Source organism: Podarcis pityusensis (genome assembly GCF_964106645.2).
Source record: "Podarcis pityusensis genome assembly, chromosome: 9".
NCBI classification, from domain to species: Eukaryota; Metazoa; Chordata; class Lepidosauria; order Squamata; family Lacertidae; genus Podarcis; species Podarcis pityusensis.
In genome coordinates this window covers 61,513,566-61,533,105 of record NC_138034.1, presented here as the reverse complement: position 1 = coordinate 61,533,105, position 19,540 = coordinate 61,513,566, and the positions used below count along the sequence as shown (strand labels likewise).

The 19,540-nt window shown below is 48.5% G+C and overlaps 1 protein-coding gene across 2 annotated transcripts in view; it reads left to right on the top strand.

Annotated features, from left to right (window-relative positions):
- Nucleotides 1–19,540, top strand: part of MMRN1 (multimerin 1) — a 72,037-nt gene that overhangs the window by 16,523 nt on the left and 35,974 nt on the right. For both annotated transcript variants that reach the window (XM_081020702.1, XM_081020701.1), the window contains exons 2-3: nucleotides 3,260–3,379; nucleotides 12,469–12,575. In XM_081020702.1, the coding sequence (XP_080876828.1) occupies nucleotides 3,260–3,379; nucleotides 12,469–12,575 (227 nt within the window). The remainder of the gene's footprint in view (nucleotides 1–3,259; nucleotides 3,380–12,468; nucleotides 12,576–19,540) is intronic.

The following is a 19,540-nucleotide window of genomic DNA, read 5'->3' as shown; positions in this document are numbered from 1 at the left end:
CAGGAGCAGGGACCGAGCAACGGGAGCTCACCCCTTCGCGGGGATTCGAACCACCGACCTTCTGATTGGCAAGCCCTAGGCTCTGTGGTTTAACCCACAGTGCCACCTGTGTCCCTCTGCCTGAATCCTACCCTTCCTTAATTTCTAACATTACCTAACATTCTAACCCTTGCACCCCCAAACTCTGCTACATCAGACCTGAAAAAATGTGCATTGTTTGCTTGAAGAATTGCATTGCGAAATTGGAAGAAGTGTGGATTTTGAAGGAAGGCTGTGTTTCTTATTCATGTTGTTTTGGAAAGTTTGGATTAGGTAGGCTCCCCTTCAGACCTGAAGGAAAGAGTCAGGCTTTTCCTCCCTCGCAGGTATAGGCAGGAATTCAAGGCATTTGCTCTTGGCAAGAACAATGCTACTATTACTGATAAATCTGGTGAAAGATGTTCTCATTTCGCATTAATAAAACTTCACATGACTGGCACAGTGGAGGGGAGATGGAGAAATTGGGGGCACCTAGCCAGACTCAGACAGGGTGGTCCAGGGACGCTGCTGGGATGCAGGCTGAGATCGATGGCTCCAGAACACACCAGCTTGTACCCAGTTAGGGCCTGTGCTGCCAACTGCACCGTATGTGCAGAAGGTAGAAAAGTCTAGCCAACCCCTTAAGCCAGCAGACAACACTCCCTTTGGATTCTAGCACCACAGCCCGCCCTCCTAATATTCTTTTGCTAATGAGCATTCAGATTATCTCATTTCCCCCCTATCCTTGCAAGCTTGCTTTTAAAAAGAAAGGATATGGGTTGTTGGTTCTTTCCCCCCTCCTTCATCACCTTGCTTTCCCAAATGATCATTGTTATGAATGATCAAGGCTGGCTCCACGGGGCGATTTGGTCAAGGCATTTGCCAAGGCCCCAAGGCAGCTGCTCCAAAACGCATCAGTGTCAGCATGTAATCGATGAGTTATGCCTGCCTTGCCAACTCTGGCATATGCACGGAAGTCTGGCCAATGCAAAGGACCCATCATCAGGACACCGTTTTTACTTTGTACCCAGGAAGATCGGAAGCAGCCTCTTCCAGCCGTGTGGGGTTCATAGGCAGTGTGTTAGGCTTGAACTGGGGAGAACCTGGGTCCAAATCTCCGGTTGGCTGTCAGGCTCGCAGGGGACTCTGAGGCTGTGTGTCAGCCTGACCTACCTCACAGGACTGTTGTGAGGACAAAGTTGTGGTGGCGGCGAAACAATGTTTAATGCCCAAAACTCCTTAGAGGAAGCGTTATGGTTAAAGCAGGCATGTGGAAACCTCAAACAAAAGGCTTCAAAGTTCATTTGAAAATGTGTTTTCTTGAGAGAGAAGACATTTGGAAAAGTTATTTTGTAAGAAAATATGTTTGAATATACACATTTAAATGTGCGTTTAAATGCACATTTTCATACAAAGTTCTTTTTTTTTAAGAATTCAGATAAATGTGGAAACATGATGAAATAGTGAACAGAGTTAAAAGTGTTAGATAGATGATTCACTCATTCCAAGCCTGATCCAGCAAAATAATAATAATAATAATTTTAAAATTGCCATATGCTTTTTTCCTTTTCTTTTTCTAACTCCAAGGGAGAGATATTTACCTCCCTCACTTCCCAGCTAAACACATGGAAAGTGTGTGTGTGTGTGTGTGTGTGTGTGTGTGTGCATCTTATCTGCTGCAATGTTAGAACTTTCTCTGAAATGCAACCCCAGTGGTGTGATATTCATAATATTGATGATAATGATGATGAAGACGATGATAATAACAACAATGGTAAATTATTATAGCACATTTTTATTTCACTTAAATTGCTTCTTCCTGACAACGCCAGAAGGAAAAAAGGAGCGAAAGGGACAGGGGAAAAGAAAATTACCGTCAAATCACATCTATAGGTTTACTGCAGGGAAAAGACCCAAACAAAGCTTCATACAGAAATATTGATTTTTATATACATGCATACCAATTAAAAAGAATTATTGCCCTGCTGCAGATCCCCTGGAGCCCCCACAAAGAATGGAAAAAGAAACACTAAAGGGACTAAAGGGGAAATGCCTTGGCTCTGAAAACCATTACTCAATAGCTGAAGAGCGACCTTGTCGGAAAGTGAAAGCACAGCAGTATCCTTGCATTCCAGGGACAAACCCAGGTCGGGGTGGACTTTAGTCTTTCAAATTTGAGGGACCTCCTATGCAAGGCTGAAGTTCAGCACCCTCTCACCTTTCGTTCTGCGCAATTTATTCTGTCCTTGTTGAGAAGCCCTGCAGTGCCCCCTAGGCTCAGCAACCAGGTCGCACTGCCCGAAATCTGCCTTCGCTCTGGTGGCGACTTCGAATGGGGTCTTGGAGGAGTTTGGATTTGATATCCCGCATTATCACTACCCGAAGGAGTCTCAAAGCGGCTAACATTCTCCTTTCCCTTCCTCCCCCACAACAAACACTCTGTGAGGTGAGTGGGGCTGAGAAACCTCAGAGAAGTGTGACTAGCCCAAGGTCACCCAGCAGCTGCATGTGGAGGAGCGGGGAAGCGAACCCGGTTCACCAGATTACCAGTCCACCGCTTTTAACCACTACACCACACTGGCACCTCCAACTCCTTCCGTCTGCATATTGTCACCAGAGTCATCACAGGTTGTTCCGAGAGAAGGCCAAGCTCTCCAGGCACCTTCCTATGCCTGCCCCATCGCTGCAGTGCGATGTATCACATTAAAAGGAAGGGAGATGCGTCGCCAACAAGGAGACAGATTTGCGTAAAATTATGCAAACTGCTTATCTAGATATCCAGATGCAAATTTGGAAAAAAATTGTAGAATTTAACTAGAAATGCAATTCATCTTCCCACACAGTGACCAGGTATCCGCATGCCCACCTAGTTTGCCCAGGTGATAACTGTTGATGGGCAACTTCAAGTCTCCTTTGACTTTCCCTTTGTTTGGTCCTTTTATCCTTTATCCAAACCTTCAAATAGAGGACTGCCCTCTGTAAGCAAGGACACACATCTTCCCTCAGCAAACAGCTGCATCCAGGGTGGAGCCACTGGGAGGATTGTTGACCTCCCTCGTTTAATTATCCTTATTTTGTAGGTGGAATTCAGAGCACAGTGAGGACCAGCAACTTGTCCATGACACTCATGGCATATGTAGCAACAGACAGTCACAGCATGGAGTTCCCCCAAGTCCCATTTATCTTTTTTTATGATATCAATTGTGTACAATTTTGCTTTCCCTCCCTCCTATTTACGCAGGAACTGGTGTGCCTACGTTCACACAAGACTCCAGCCCACCATCGTGGTTGACAACATAGAAACGTATGCATCGGGCAGAGCCAAGCCATGCACCTGGATTGCAGGATCCTGCGGATCAAGGTATAGCTGTCTTCCACCCTACCCGTCCCAATGGATGCCGGTTTTTATAAGCTTGCAAAGTGATGAATTGGAGGAGTGGTCCATTGCAGCACACAGTCCTTTTATCAGGTAGAAAGTGATTGGCCCAAGGTCATCCAGCTGAACTTCATGGCTCATGACAGATGAGAACCCGTGTATCCCTCACCAACATTCAATGTACGAACCTCCACACAATCCTTTGCCAGCTAATTGTTGTGTGGCTTTCAGCTGATCCTAATAAAATGGGTATTTTGCCATGTAACAACTTGAGAAGGGGCCTGCTGGATCATAGAACTGTAAAGTTGGAAGGGACCCTGAGCATCTAGTCCAGTCCCCTGCAATGCAGTTATCCCATACAGGGATCAAACCCGCAACATTGGCATTTTCAACACCATGTTCTAACCAGCTGGGCTATCCAGTCAAAGGCCAAAGGCCATTGAGTCCAACATAGTATTTTCATGATGGCCAACCAGATGCTTATAGGACTTGAGCGGGAAAGCCCTTTCCCCTCTTGTAATTCCAGCAGCTAGAATTCAGATGCTCCTTCTCTCTCTCTCTCTCTCTCACACACACACACACACACACACACAGAGCGAGAGAGAGAGAGAGAGAGAGAGAGATCAGCACAGCTGCCTACAGACTCTCTGTGTGAGCATGACTCCATGATGAATTCCTTGTGCATTTCAAAACTTACTACTGCACCACTGGTGAATTTCCCCCTGTACCTTACAAACCTGTTCCAAACACTCACCATTTCCCACTAGGTGGCAGGTTTGCATATACCTAAGAAACAACAGAGGCATCAAAGCAATTTAAAATCCAGACCATCTCCTCTCATAAAACTCATACCCTTTTTTTCAATTTTCAAGTCTCTCTTGCTCAATCTGAGATATTCTCTGACCAAGAATGAGAAGAGAGAGGGGGAGGGAGAAGGAGAGAGAGAGATTGATTCCAGAGCCATTCTGTATTTCAACTGGGCATGGATTTGTGTCTCAGAATCTTTTCTTCTTTGAGTCAAGTCAGGCTATAGTATTAGTTTTAGCTCAGATTTTAACTTAAAGAGCTGAGTACAGTATAACAGATTTACAACCCAAGGCAATCCGAACAGTTTATTTATCCTTGCAGAGCAATATATATGTGAAAGGGACTTTAAGGCATGATGAGGAAAAACCTTTGAAATACTCAGCTGGCAATCGACTTATCTTTACAGTGGCATAGTACATTCACGTAATTTTGCTTACTCATTAGCACATGGTAGTCAGGAGTTTCTCAACAGGAGTTTCAGCATCAAAACCAACACTCAGTTCAAGCATAGCGGTGGGGTTATTTCTTACATCCGAATGCAGGAACAACCACATCTAAGAAGGACCCTCTTTGCACATTATGCTTTGTTCTGCTTATGTTTTTAGGTAATGTGTGAATTAGACTGGACTTTCCTTCACTGGAGGCTTTTAAACAGATGGCCATGTGACAGGGATTCTTTAGCTGTGATTCCTGCATTCAGGGAGTTGGACTAGATTTCTCTTGGGGTCCCTTCCAACTCTACAATTCCATGATTCTATGAGATGTACATGTGTTTATATCATTAAGATCAGGGCTTTTTTCCAGGCAAGTGTTTCATCAATAAGGGAAAGGGAAGCCCCAATCCAACAGGGCTTATGTGGGAGAGCAGCAGCAGCAGCAAGTGAGCCTTCCAGGTCCTGTTACTCTGCCCATGTGAAGACTTTCTTGCCAGCCCAGTGGTCTCCCAGTCATCACTATGAAACCCCACCTTCTTCCACAGAAGCCACATTGTAATAATACCTCTGTGACTCACCTTCCACACATATGTCCCTATTACAGACATATCCTTAGAAACAGCCAAAATAATTTACAAACAGTACAAGCGCAACTGAACAGAGGTTTTTAAAAACGTACAAAACAAATGCCTGAGGCACAGATCTTTTCATTCAGCTGGAAAACCTACTGACAGCATATAATTGCTGTGAGGTTACTGCTGTGGTTTTAGCATGGATTCTAACATGAGGAGGACTCTCCTGTGTGAGTGTCTGAGGGCCCTGCTCCTTCCTGCCACTCACCATCTGGCCTGGGGCGGGGCCTGAGGCCTCATAAGGACTGCTGCGTTCTGCTGCCCAGGAGGACTCTCCTGTGTGAGTGTCTGAGGGCCCTGCTCCTTCCTGCCACTCACCATCTGGCCCAGGGCGGGGCCTGAGGCCTCACAAGGACTGCTGCGTTCTGCTGCCCAGGAGGACTCTCCTGTGTGAGTGTCTGAGGGCCCTGCTCCTTCCTGCCACTCACCATCTGGCCCGGGGCGGGGCCTGAAGGACTCACAGGGACTGCTGCGCTCTGCTGCCCAGGAGGACTCTCCTGTGTGAGTGTCTGAGGGCCCTGCTCCTTCCTGCCACTCACCATCTGGCCTGGGGCGGGGCCTGAGGCCTCATAAGGACTGCTGCGTTCTGCTGCCCAGGAGGACTCTCCTGTGTGAGTGTCTGAGGGCCCTGCTCCTTCCTGCCACTCACCATCTGGCCCGGGGCGGGGCCTGAGGCCTCACAAGGACTGCTGCGTTCTGCTGCCCAGGAGGACTCTCCTGTGTGAGTGTCTGAGGGCCCTGCTCCTTCCTGCCACTCACCATCTGGCCCAGGGCGGGGCCTGAGGCCTCACAAGGACTGCTGCGCTCTGCTGCCCAGGAGGACTCTCCTGTGTGAGTGTCTGAGGGCCCTGCTCCTTCCTGCCACTCACCATCTGGCCCAGGGCGGGGCCTGAGGCCTCACAAGGACTGCTGCGCTCTGCTGCCCAGGAGGACTCTCCTGTGTGAGTGTCTGAGGGCCCTGCTCCTTCCTGCCACTCACCATCTGGCCTGGGGCGGGGCCTGAGGCCTCACAAGGACTGCTGCGCTCTGCTGCCCAGGAGGACTCTCCTGTGTGGGTGTCTGAGGGCCCTGCTCCTTCCTGCCACTCACCACCTGGCCCAGGGCGGGGCCTGACAGGCCTCACAGGGACGGTTGTTGTCACTGCTGCTGCGACCCAGGGGGATCCGGAGGGGCGCAGAGTCTGTTTTAAAATGTTCCTTTTCTTTTCATTTTTTTGTATATGTGGGGACGGGGATGGGGGTGGGATGGATGTTTAGTTGGGAATTTGTTTGATTTTAATGGATTTGTAATTTTTATAGTTTTTCATTTGTATTGTTTTTTGTTTTCTGGGGTTTTTTATTGTTTTAAGGTCTTATTTTGTTCTTAAGGGGAAGGGTCAGGGCTGCCGGGGAGTGGGTCCCAGCCAACAAAATGGCTGGGGTATGTTCCACGGAGGGGGATGCGCTGGGACAACCGATCTCAGTGATCACGGGTAGGAGGAGGAGTTACGCTAAGACCAGACCATGTCATTACAGAGGAGGCAGGTTTAGTCGTTGTCTGAGGACTATCCCTGCCTCCGGGTCTGGTCCTGTCCGGACGGATACTAGAATCAGCAAGGGATACCCACATAGCCTGAAGGTGCTGCTGTGCAATGCCAGGTCAATGATTCATAAGACCACTGCCATCCATGACGTGATCATGGATGGAGGATTTGACCTGGCTTGTGTAACAGAGACTTGGTTGGATGAAGCAGGTGGGCCTGTTCTTGCCGCTGCTTGTCCACCAGGTTTCTCTTACGCACAGCAACCCAGGCCCTGTGGGCGGGGAGGGGGGGTTGCAGTGATTTTTAGGAAGTCATTAGTTTGCACCAGGCATCCTATTGGGAAGACCCAGTTCTCTGAGTGCATGTTCTGGAAGTTGGGCAATAGGGGCAGTACAGGATTCCTTTTGGTGTACCGACCTCCCCGCTGCACCAAGGATTCCCTGCCCGAGCTGCTTCAGGTCGTGGCGGATGTTCTCCTGGAGACACCTAGTTTGGTTGTCCTAGGGGATTTTAACATCCATGCCGACACGACCTTACAAGGGGCCGCTCGGGACTTCGTGGAAAGCATGGCCTCCATGGGGCTGTCCCTGAATAAGTTTGGCCCAACCCATAGCCACGGACATGCCTTGGACCTGGTGTTTACCTCCATGGATGTTGGTGTTCTGACACTAAGTAAAAGCGAAACAAAAGAAGTGCCATGGTCAGACCACTTCCTGGTGCAACTTGACTTCTCCGCGACCCTTCCCCTCTGCAGGGAGGTGGGACCGATTCGGATGGTCCGCCCCCGCCACTTAATGGATCCAAATGGTTTCCAGAGAGCGGTAGGGGATGCTTTATCCCATGTTGATGGCCTTTCAGCTGATTCCCTGGTGGCCCGCTGGAATGTGGAGTTAACCAGGGCTATTGACTGTTTGGCTCCGAAGCGCCCTCTCCGATTGCATGGAGCCCGGATGGCCCCGTGGTTTTCCACGAATCTGAGGGCAATGAAACAATCGTTGAGACGGCTAGAGCGCCGGTGGCGGATGACCCATTCTGAAGCTGACCGGACACAGGTTAGAGCTCAGTGTCGAGCCTACCAAGTGGCGGTAGCGACGGCGAAGAAGGCTTTCTTCGCCGCCTCTATTGCATCTGCAGAAAACAGCAGCAGGAGACTTTTTCAGGTGGTCCGCAATTTAGCGGAACCACCTGCTACATCGGGGCCCAATACGGGCCACATGATCTCCTGCAATGATTTTGCAAAGTTTTTTGCAGATAAAGTCGCTCAGATTCGGGAAGAGGTAGACGCCACCGTGGGAGCAGGGCCGGGGCGGGGGAGTGCTAGAGTCCTGTCTAGTCAAATTGTGTGGGATCAATTCCAATCTGTTACCTCCGAGGATGTGGACAGGCTGCTTGGACGAGTGAAACCAACCACCTGTCTCCTTGATCCTTGCCCATCCTGGCTTATAAAAGCTAGCCGGGAAGGGCTGGGCGATGGGCTTCGTGGGGTGGTGAATGCTTCCCTCCGTGAGGGAGCCTTCCCAGACCCGCTGAAAGAGGCGGTTATTAAACCGCTTCTTAAAAAACCATCTTTAGATGCGGCCACGATGGCCAACTATCGCCCAGTCTCAAATCTTCCATTCTTGGGCAAGGTGATTGAGCGAGTGGTTGCTGAACAACTCCAGGCACGCCTGGAAGAAGCGGACCATTTGGATCCCTTCCAATCGGGATTCAGGCCTCATCACGGGACTGAAACTGCCTTGGTCGCACTGGTTGATGATCTCCGGCGGGCTAGGGACAAAGGTGAGAGCTGTTTCCTAGTTCTGCTGGATCTCTCAGCGGCGTTTGATACCATCGACCATAACATCCTTCTGGACCGTCTTGAGGGGCTGGGAGCTGGGGGCACTGTCATACAGTGGTTCCGCTCCTTCCTCCTGGGCCGTGTTCAGAAAGTGGTGGTGGGGGATGAGTGTTCAGACCCTTGGGCTCTCACTTGTGGGGTGCCTCAGGGTTCTGTCCTCTCCCCCATGCTTTTTAATATCTATATGAAGCCGCTGGGAGAGATCATCAGGGGGTTTGGACTGGGTGTTCATCAGTATGCAGATGACACCCAGCTCTACCTCTCCTTTAAATCAGAACCAGTGAAGGCGGTGAAGGTCCTGTGTGAGTGTCTGGAGGCGGTTGGAGGATGGATGGCGGCAAACAGATTGAGGTTGAATCCTGACAAGACAGAAGTACTGTTTCTGGGGGACAGGAGGCGGGCAGGTGTGGGGGATTCCCTGGTCCTGAATGGGGTAACCGTGCCCCTGAAGGACCAGGTGCGCAGCCTGGGAGTCATTTTGGACTCACAGCTGTCCATGGAGGCACAGGTTAAATCCGTGTCCAGGGCAGCTGTGTACCAGCTCCATCTGGTACGTAGGTTGAGACCCTATCTGCCCGCGGACTGCCTCGCCAGAGTGGTGCATGCTCTGGTTATCTCCCGCTTGGACTACTGCAATGCGCTCTACGTGGGGCTACCTTTGAAGGTGACCCGGAAACTACAACTAATCCAGAATGCAGCAGCCAGACTGGTGACTGGGAACAGCCGCCGAGACCATATAACACCGGTCTTGAAAGACCTACATTGGCTCCCAGTACGTTTCCGAGCACAATTCAAAGTGTTGGTGCTGACCTTTAAAGCCCTAAACGGCCTCGGTCCAGTATACCTGAAGGAGCGTCTCCACCTCCATCGTTCTACCCGGACACTGAGGTCCAGCACCGAGGGCCTTCTGGCGGTTCCCTCACTGCGAGAAGCCAAGTTACAGGGAACCAGGCAGAGGGCCTTCTCGGTAGTGGCGCCCTCCCTGTGGAACGCCCTCCCACCAGATGTCAAAGAGAACAACAACTACCAGACTTTTAGAAGACATCTGAAGGCAGCCCTGTTTAGGGAAGCTTTTAATGTTTGATGTATCATAGTATTTTAATATTCTTTTGGAAGCCGCCCAGAGTGGCTGGGGAAACCCAGCCAGATGGGCGGGGTATAAATAATAAATTATTATTATTATTATTATTATAAAGCCAAGTTTTGTGTGTTTGAGTTTTTAATCAGGCTCAGCATAAATGGATAAAATGGATTATAATGTATAACAGGCATTGACTGGCAGAGGTTCTCCGTGGACAGCAGGTGCCCTTCCACTGAGCTACAGTGCCTTCCCCAAACAAACATGGCTGCTGTACTACTTGAGCACAAAGCCATAACTCATCCACAAATACAGATGTGTGGATACCAGGTGCCCACAACTTGTGTTTTGCATTGTGAGATTAACTTGGAGAGCTATAGCCTTTCAGTATTCACCAGGGATAACTAAGTGCCCTTCAGACTAACCAACATGACCCATGGCCAGGGCTGATGGGAGCTGAAGTCCGACAACATCTGGAGGACACAATGATGACTACTGCTGGCATGGGCATTATAAGGCAGTAGGTTCAGACTGATGTCCTGCAAGTTCCTTGCCATGCATTCCAGATGTCAACGCCACTAGTGTGTGTGCTTCTGCATCGAAGGCCATCTTAAGCAGACCCCTTTGGTAAAAAATAAGTATGAAGACACCTAGGAAGCAGTTTGGTTTCAGACATCTCCACGTTAATTATGTGTTCCTCTAGAAAACCAAGACGGTTCCCGGGGACTCACTTGAGCAGAAGCGTTGAGTGGACATGAATATTTTGGAACTGAATTCCGTGCTCTTAATGACACGTATTTGCTGGGCTGCTTATTCATAGTCATGCTGAAGCGCGAGGCATAATTTTAGCTACTTAAAAATGAATATTTACCCAGTTTGCCCTTAGCCCACTGCACTCCCAAGCACTCATTTTTGCCCCCGCAAAGGGAATGAAAATTCAAACAGAAACCTCTATGGCAAGGACTACAAATAGGATGGCTTTTTTATGTAATTTGCTTTTTAATTTAAGTTGTTGTTTCCCTCCTTTTGTTTTTAATGAGATTTTCCTTCAAGTAAGGAATGAGCACCGTCCTCTCCTATGGCATTTGTCACAGTCTTCTGGTTTCTCGAGGAAGAACCTGCATCCTCCTTTCTCTGCTTCATAAAGCAACTGGAGCAAGGACAAGTCAGACCAACAGAACATGATCCATGCCAGGGATAGGGAACTTCTGGCCTGGGCTCCACAGATGGCCCTCTAAGCCCTCTCTGGGGCCCCTGGGACTCTCCCCAAGCCGCACACCCTTACTGACCCTGCTTGCTTCCTACCTGCTTCTTGCCCTCCCAGATTCAAAATCACTGAGCATAATAACAAGAGGGGTTGGTGGCTATGAAACTGGATTTTGGGCAGTGCACATTGGGCTAATACGTTTTGCAGGGTTTGGGTTTTATTGTGTAAAACCAACCAGTGCGGGGAGACTTGGGTTAAAGTGGGAGGGTGTAATGGACTTGCAGGAGTCGGAGCAATGGGAGGCACCAGCTGGGGAACCCCCAAGATGAGAAGGCTCAGAGCCAGGGGGCTGGTGCTGGGATGACAGCGAGTGGCCAGAGGGAGAAGAAGGAGGAGGAGGTGTCGGAAGCTGAAGAGGCAACAGGGTTTAATGAGCAGGGAGATTGTGGCAGAGAGCAGTCTAGAACCAGAGGCAGAAGCGGAGGCTGGAGAGGAGGGTGGCCACGAAGCAGTGATGGGTCATGCTTGTGGAAGGCACAGGTGTCCCACCCATCCTGCTGCAATGAGCATGAAGCGGGAGGAGCAAAGACAGGTACGCAGGCACAGTCTCCGATTGCTTGGAAAAAGCCCTGGAGAGGAGGAGACATAGCTGGCTATTGGGAGGCGGGAACCTTTAGTCCTGGCAACTGCCTCATAAGGGCAATTTCTATCGGTTTGACATCCTGAGCTGTCTTGTTTCTTTGAATAAAGACTTAACTTCACTGAAACTGTGAGAGGTATTGCTGACTGGCTCCTGGCATCTGCTCCTGACAGAGGGGGAAACCCTCTGGATTTGGTTTGTACATTATATTAGATGTTGACATCTACCATTCACCCCAAATTTCTGCCTTCCAGGGATATGAAGGAGTGCCCTTTCTTCCATAAACGTGCCTGAGCATTAAGAAAAGCCCCCATGGCTCTGCTTTTAATCTCTTTGGCGTCGATGGGTGGATGTGGACAGGAAACAGGGCCTTTTCAGTTGTGGCCCTTCATCTCTGGAAGGCTCTCCCCAGAGACACCCCCTTCATTTCTTTCTTTTATTTTTTTGGTCAGATAAAACCTATATAAGCTGCCCAGGCCTTCTAATAGCTTGATATCTTTTTAGTGGGTTTATATTGCTTTGTTATTGCTCTGTTGTATCTTGTTATCTTTGTGGGATTTTTTTATTATAAAAAATATGGTTTTAACGTTCCATTGCCCAACTTTGGAAGCTGCTCCAAGATCTTTTGCTGAAGAGTGGCTAAGAAGTATTTTAAATCAATGCCTACATAAATAAATAAAACCACCCCCCTGCCTCCCCAACTCTTAATTTCAACTGTGCTCCTGAGGTCTTTATTTTCACTAGGTATGACACGAGGCTGTTCTGTAAAAGCGTTTGCTTGTGGTCTTGTACAGGACGCAATCAATAGACTTCAAAAATAATCCCTCAGTGGCCTATTACTGATGCATCATCCTGTATCATGTCCATTCATCTGAGACAGAGCCCCGCTAACGTTTGCTTTCCAAATCACCTTGCAGCTCCCAGTCAAGGACTCGCCAAGCTTACAGGGTCAAACATATGATAGTGACATCACTGGACTGGAAGTGCTGCCCCGGATACAGCGGAGCAACGTGCCAGCCCAAAGGTATGGGAAGCGATGGAAATATTAACCCTTCCTGGCAGGCAATCTGACCTGGCTACAAAATGGCTGGAAGCGGGAGGGAATCTGCCTGCAGCAGATGGAAATGGAAGCCCTTCCAGATCAGGTGTGGGGAAGCTCTGGCCCACCAAATGTTGCTGAACTACAACTCCCATCATCCCATGCTTGTCAAGTACAGTGGAGGATGCTGTCACATTAGCAATGTTGTCGGTCTGTTTGGGTTCTGGATGTTTAATGGGGGTCACCTTTGAACAGGCAGCAGAATGTCTTGGATTGGCTCTGCGGGAGTGTTGGACAAACCAGGAAGAGTATGGTATTAATCCCAGCTGATCCTAGCAAATCAGGCACAGCAAAGGAATGAATCTTCAGTATAGTATCACAGGCGCCAACTCCTAGTGCAAAAGTGCCTCAGCCCCATCCCAATTTATTTTTTGAGGGAGCTGATCCCCCTCAATGTTCAGCGGGTTTTCAGCTCCACCCCCTGGCTCCTCAGAACGTCACGTACAAGATGTCAGGACGTCTTGTGATGTCAGCCACAGGACATTGCATTGGACCCCCTCAATCATCCGGAGAAGATGGTGCCTCTGGTTAGTACGGTGGTTAGTTTGGCCCTAGCAGAAGAAGCCTGTCTGGTTCAAAGAACCATTTCATAAAGTAATTACTCAGCAAATGCCTCTTGTTTAAAAATTAATCCACCTAGAGTAGCTTGACCCCCCTGACTTTTTAAGGTACGCTGTCTCTGAATGTATTTTAGCCAGAGGGCATACATTTAGACACTCAATCCCATTCCCATTGAAGTCAAAGCAAATTTATAGCCGGGGCTTCATTTGGATTAAGATTGAGGCAGATGGCAAAATGCCACGCAGACTATTGCACCGACCTTGCGTGAAACATTGCCTGCTTGAGACAGGGAGTCCTGTATTTTACGATTGCGCCCGTGATCAAACATATGGCAAGTGTGTCGTGGTTTAACAGGCTTGCGACTGCTATTACTTGCTCGTGGCCTTATACAAGCTCCCCTTGAAAAATAAGATATGGCATCCACATACATATTTTAAATGGATGAATATTACAAGAAATGCCATTAGCTGCGGTAGGGAACTCAATCATCGTCGGTAGAGAAGAGGCTGTGATTAAAAATTTATGGGCAAAAATGTAGAGAAGTCACTGCTGTTCGCATCTAAGAGAAGGAAATCTTAATACTGGCGGCGGCACGGGAATCCCCTGTGGAAACAAGAGTCTCTCTTATACATGGCTGAAAAAAGGTAGATGTTTTGGATTAACTCTAATTGGGACTGTTTGTTCGTCATGCTTTTACATCTGGGATCCCAGGCAACATGGATCTAAAATGTTTTCAAGGCTTCATAGAATCAAAGAATGGTAGAGTTGGAAGGGACCCCCAGGGATCATCCAGTCCAACCCCCTGCAATGCAGAAATCTCAGCTAAAGTATCTATGAAAGGTGGTCATCCAACCTCTGCTTAAAAACCTCCAAGGAAGGAGACTTGTTGCTCTTGTCATTATTGGACAATAGCCACAGTTCCATGAGCATGAGTTGGATCTTGGGCCTCAGGTTTCCCTTTTGCCCCCCAACCCAAAAAGAAAGCCTACTCTGAAGGGTTGGCAGATAATCCAGAAGAAAATAGGAGCATAGGCATAGACCTTACCATTGGTCCATCCATCTCAGTATTGTTTTCACTAACTAGAAGCAGCTCTATGGGTTTTAGGAAGGGATATTTAGCAACCCTACCTATAATAAATAATAAATTTTTATTTATACCCCGCCCTTCCCGGTTCAAAAACCGGGCTCAGGGTGGCTAACAACAAATTTAAAACACTTAATTGATGCAACAAAAAACAGCATAAAATACAGTATAAAACACAAATAACAATAAATTCAGAATTCAAAAATCAATTTAGGGGGGAAATCCATCCAATAAACATTAGATGATCACCAGGGCTAGCTGGCTAAATTAGTCCTATTTGGGCCAGCGTGGAGACCAGGGGAGAATTAGCTGTGGGATCCCAGAGCGGGTAATCTTCATAAAAAGGGGACGGGGAGGGAAGGAAGGGGAATAAAAGATCAGGCTAAGTTCAAGTTGAAAGCCAGGTGGAATAGCTCTGTCTTACAGGCCCTGTGGAAGGAGGTTAAATCCTGCAGGGCCCTGGTCTCATGGGGCAGAGCATTCCACCAGGTCGGAGGCATCACTGAGAAGGCCCTGGCCCTGGTGGAGGATAATCTAACTTCCTTAGGGCTTGGGACCTAGAGATACTGGGGATTGAACCCAGAGGCTTCTGCATGCAGAGCAGGTGCTCTGCTACTGAGCAAAGGCCCTTCCCTATGGGAAGTTGCAGGGGCCAGTCCAAAAGGAGGGGGCAACCAGAGAAGACAACATTTCCTTGCTTCACTTCCATGTGCTCTGCAGGACGGAAGGTCTGCTTACCTGAACAGAAGGGATGTGCTGTATCCAAGCCATAGCAACCACTGTGATGTCCACAGTGGATAAGCAGTGCCTTGCTGGGAAATTTTATTGGGATTGATGAACTTGAGGTTGTCCTTCAGAGGTTCTGATTGGCTAAGACAGGGATGTGGAACCTGTGGTCCTCTGGATATTGTAGGACTACAACTCCTTCCAGCCCCAGCCAGTGTGAGGAATGGTCAGTGGGGGTGATGGGAGTTGTAGTCCAACAACATCGGGAGGACCACAAGTCTAAGGTCACAGTACTCCTGAATAGGCCCACTAAAATTAATGAGGGCTCCACAAGGGTATGGAAGAGCACACATCTTCCTAGTACATCTTCCTGAGGTTAATATGCCTCCCCTTCAACCATTTTTCTGGCCCACAACCTATTAACAAAATGGAACACTAATGTGATAGTCCCTGCATCTGAATGAACCCTGAGCAGGTGCACACAGGTCAGCTAGTCAGAGTCTTCCTCACTATAGTAAGAGGTATTGAATTTCTATTTAAATTATATCGTTTCTAAAGTTGCATTTATGCATATAAATCAGGGTATGAAAATTTTAGGAAAGCCCTCTTCTTTGATGAAACATTCCTTCTTCTTTTTCGGCAAGGCACCGTGCCCCAATTTTGAAATTTGCTTCTCACCCACCATGTTGGCATCTCTCTCTCTCTCCCCTGCGTGCAAATTCCAAATGGCAATGGGCCATCAGATTCTGAAAGCCAGCAAAGTTTATTTAAGCAAAATCTCAAGGCAGGCTTGGAAGTTTCTGCTCAAGTGAGAATTTCAAGTGAAACTAGAAAAGTTGCAGTAAGACAAGTGAAATTTATTGGGAAGGTTCTGTCTTAGGATCTACAGAAAACATAAATGCATGTTGCTAGCCCAAATATGCTATGGATGTTTCCTGCCTCTTACAGTATTGGGAGTTGGAGTCTAACATCTGAGCTCCAATACGGCAGAATTTCTCTTTGGCTTCCCAAAATTTCAGAGGTCTGCTGCATAGTAACTCAGAGTGGGGCTTTCTGTGTGACTATCCCACTTCTGTGAAAAAGAATTCCTCTACTTACTGGGTACAGCTGAAAACATGTTTGTTTTGACAAGTTTTTCAAGCTCAGTGAAAAAGTCTCTGCCTTTGGGGTTCATGTTGTGTTGTTTTTAAACCAAATCTTCAGTTGTTTACATGGTTTTTTAAAAAACTGTTTTTTAGTTGTCTTTGCGGTATTTTTTGCAAATTGCCTTGGGACCCATATAAAGGCAACCAATTAACTAATTAAATATAAATGTTTCTGAAAACCCACGTGGGAGTCCTTTCAACAGAACCTGTTTTTGTCAGGTGCAAAGAATTTTCAGTCCAGCGACTAATTCTAAACAGAAGACGAAAAGCTCAACATTTATAGACTTTTCCCAGTAGATGGCTGTATAATGTTCACAATAACAGGCCAACTGCAGTATAGAGCAGCAGACAAAGGAGAAGAATTAAGAGTTAAGCCCGTCTACAAAATTCATTGGGGATTTATTAAACCGGTGTAAGCAGTCAATGAAACGACTCCTAAGAGTTTCATTGTGTGTGCTCCCCATTATCAGTCACTGTTGCAGAATGAGAGTTCCCAGAGTTCTCTGGGAAGAGAGATGGATGGTTCAACCACCCTGGGAACTGTAGTACCCTTAACAAAACACCACTTTCCAGCATTCTTTGGGGGAAGCCATGACTGTTTAAAGTGGTATCCTAGTGCTTTAAAAGGGACGCAGGAGGCGCTGTGGGTTAAACCACAGAGCAGAGCCTAGGGCTTGCCGATCAGAAGGTCAGCGGTTCAAATCCCCACGACGGGGTGAGCTTCCATTGTTCAGTCCCAGCTCCTGCCAACCTAGCAGTTCTAAAGCACGTCAAAGTGCAAGTAGATAAATAGGTACCGCTCTGGCGGGAAGGTAAACGGGGTTTCCGTGCGCTGCTCTGGTTTGCCAGAAGCAGCTTAGTCATGCTGGCCACATGACCCGGAAGCTATACGCCGGCTCCCTCAGCCAATAAAGCAAGATGAGCGCCGCAACCCCAGAGTCGGCCACGACTGTACCTAATGGTCAGGGGTCCCTTTACCTTTACCTAGTGCTTTAAATGTATCAGATAGAACTGTAGAGTTGGAAGGGACCATGAGGGTCATCAGACTAGATGACCCCCCGCAAGGCAGAAATCTTGCCCAACATGGGGCTCAAACCCACGACCTGGAGATTAAGAGGCTCGTGCTCTACCAGCTGCGCTATCCCAGGTGGTATAGCCTAATATATTTTAAGTGGAACATAGGAAAGTGCCGTAGAACATATATTCCTCTATCTAGCCCCATATCGTCTCCTCTGAACGGCAGCATCTCTACGTGGTTTCAGGCAGGGATATTTCCTGCTACCTAGTCATTTGAATTGGAAATGCTGGGGTTAAAAACTGTGACTACAGAACGCAAAGCAGGCACTCTTTCTGTGAGCTTTGGCACCTCCTTGAAGAGCGGACCTGAAAAATACGAAGCGCAAGAGATACAAAGAGGAACTTATCAGATGCATGCTCACCCCAGAGTCACGATTGGCTGCAGCTATTAACTGTACACTCAGTGGCAAACCCATGCTTGCCTCTGGGTATTATGTGAAATAGTCCACCTTTAAAGGGTGCGTGTGAAGCTGAAAGGAAGAGAGGGGATTGTGAAATCTGCATCATATCTCAAAGCAACCACCTAGCTGATTTAATTAGGAGGGTTCTGCAAGGATTGACTGGGGGGCGGGGGAAGCACCTTCACATTGTCAGCCCGTATATTTGGGAACAAAAGAATGGTAAGCGGAAGAATAAAAGGACATCCATCAGGTGGCCCTTTATCACCGGAGAGTAACTGATTCCCCCCGTCACAGATTGTATCGTCACGCTGCCACCTGATAAATCCTATGTAATTAATTGGGATGAATGCAAGTATTTAACTCCTGTTGACAGCTATGGCCTTATGAAGATAACAGCGGCCACTGAGAATGTGAGCCGAGCTTCCAGCTTACATTGCAGCCTTGACTGCTGCTATGATAGGCTTTGAGGACAGCTAGATCTCACAGGCCCCTGTGGAGCACCTAATTGTTGCTTTCTGCAATTACAGCAGATAGAAGGTATTTGTGTCATCTGGAAGGCTTGTTCATCCTGGGGCTCCTGCATTTTGGATAGTGTCATCCTATCTGTCAGTCAGGAAGCATGCGAGCCTGGGAAGTGCCCAAGAGTCAGCTAGGAGACACCTGCCAAAATCTTGTCTGACCCAGATCCTGGAAACACCTCTTCTGAGAAAGAGGCTTGGGGCCTTGATAAGAGCCCCACTTCAACAGAGACTTGAAGAAATCCACAGTGGTTCAAAGGCAGCCCGAAGAGCCTCATTGCCACAGGATTGCATCCTCCTGGCCCCTCATCCCACCTGGCTGCCTTAGTCAGCCAGGTGTCTCCTAAGGAGGAAGGGTCCACATGGGATGAAAAATCTAGGGGCATAGGTGTGATGGCCTGGGACTCGGGCTCAGACTCAGAGCCAGAGCCAGAGGAGTCTCAGTCTGCACCGGATCCTTTGCCTCAGGCAGCAGCTGAACCTAGTCTGGGGTCTGATTCTGAAGAGCCCCAGTCTGCACAGGTTCCCCTGCAACAAGCACCAGCTGGGCCACGTCAGGGGCCTGAGCCTGCCCTGGCTTCAGATGCGGGGATTACCTTGTTGCCTTCAGCTGGGCCATCACTTACAGCTTCTCCACTACCGGTTGGGTCAGGGGAGGCAGAGGCGGCCTCTGGGTCTAGTAACCCATTGACATCTCCCAAGCTGCAGAGACAGGAGAGACCTGAGTACTCACAGGAGGAGTGCTCGCCTTTGGGTGAGACAGGTGATTCACCAGGGGATCAGGACCGGCCGTTACCCCGACAGAGATAAAAAGCTGCTGGACCCTGCCCCAGGTTGTGGGAGCAATGTTGCTGTTTGCCAGAACCTGCCTGTGATCCTGTGCCTGACCTTGCCTGGTTTCCTGCCTCGTGTCCTGCCTTGGCCCTGTTGGACTGACGACTCACAGAACCCTTGGATTCGGGACTGGACCTGGACGGCGTTACTTGGGTTACCCCCGGGCCCAGCACAATAGGAACACAGGAAACTTCCTTATCCTGAGCCAGACCACTGGCCCATCTAGCCCAGTATTATCTACAATGACTGGCAGCAGCTCTCCAGAATTTCAGACAGGATTCTCTGCCATCCACCCTACCTGGGGATTCAACCTGGGACATCAGAACTCATGGAAATCCAATGAGGCTGAATGTTGGAAGATTCAGGACAGATGCAAGAATGTACTTCTTCATGCAGTGCATGATTAAACATAATTAAACCTTTAAAGCTCTAAAGGGCCTCGGTCCAGTATACCTGAGGGAGCATCTCCAGCCCCATCGTTCTGCCTGGACACTGAGGTCCAGTGCCAAGGGCCTTCTGGCAGTTCCCTCGCTGCGAGAAGCTA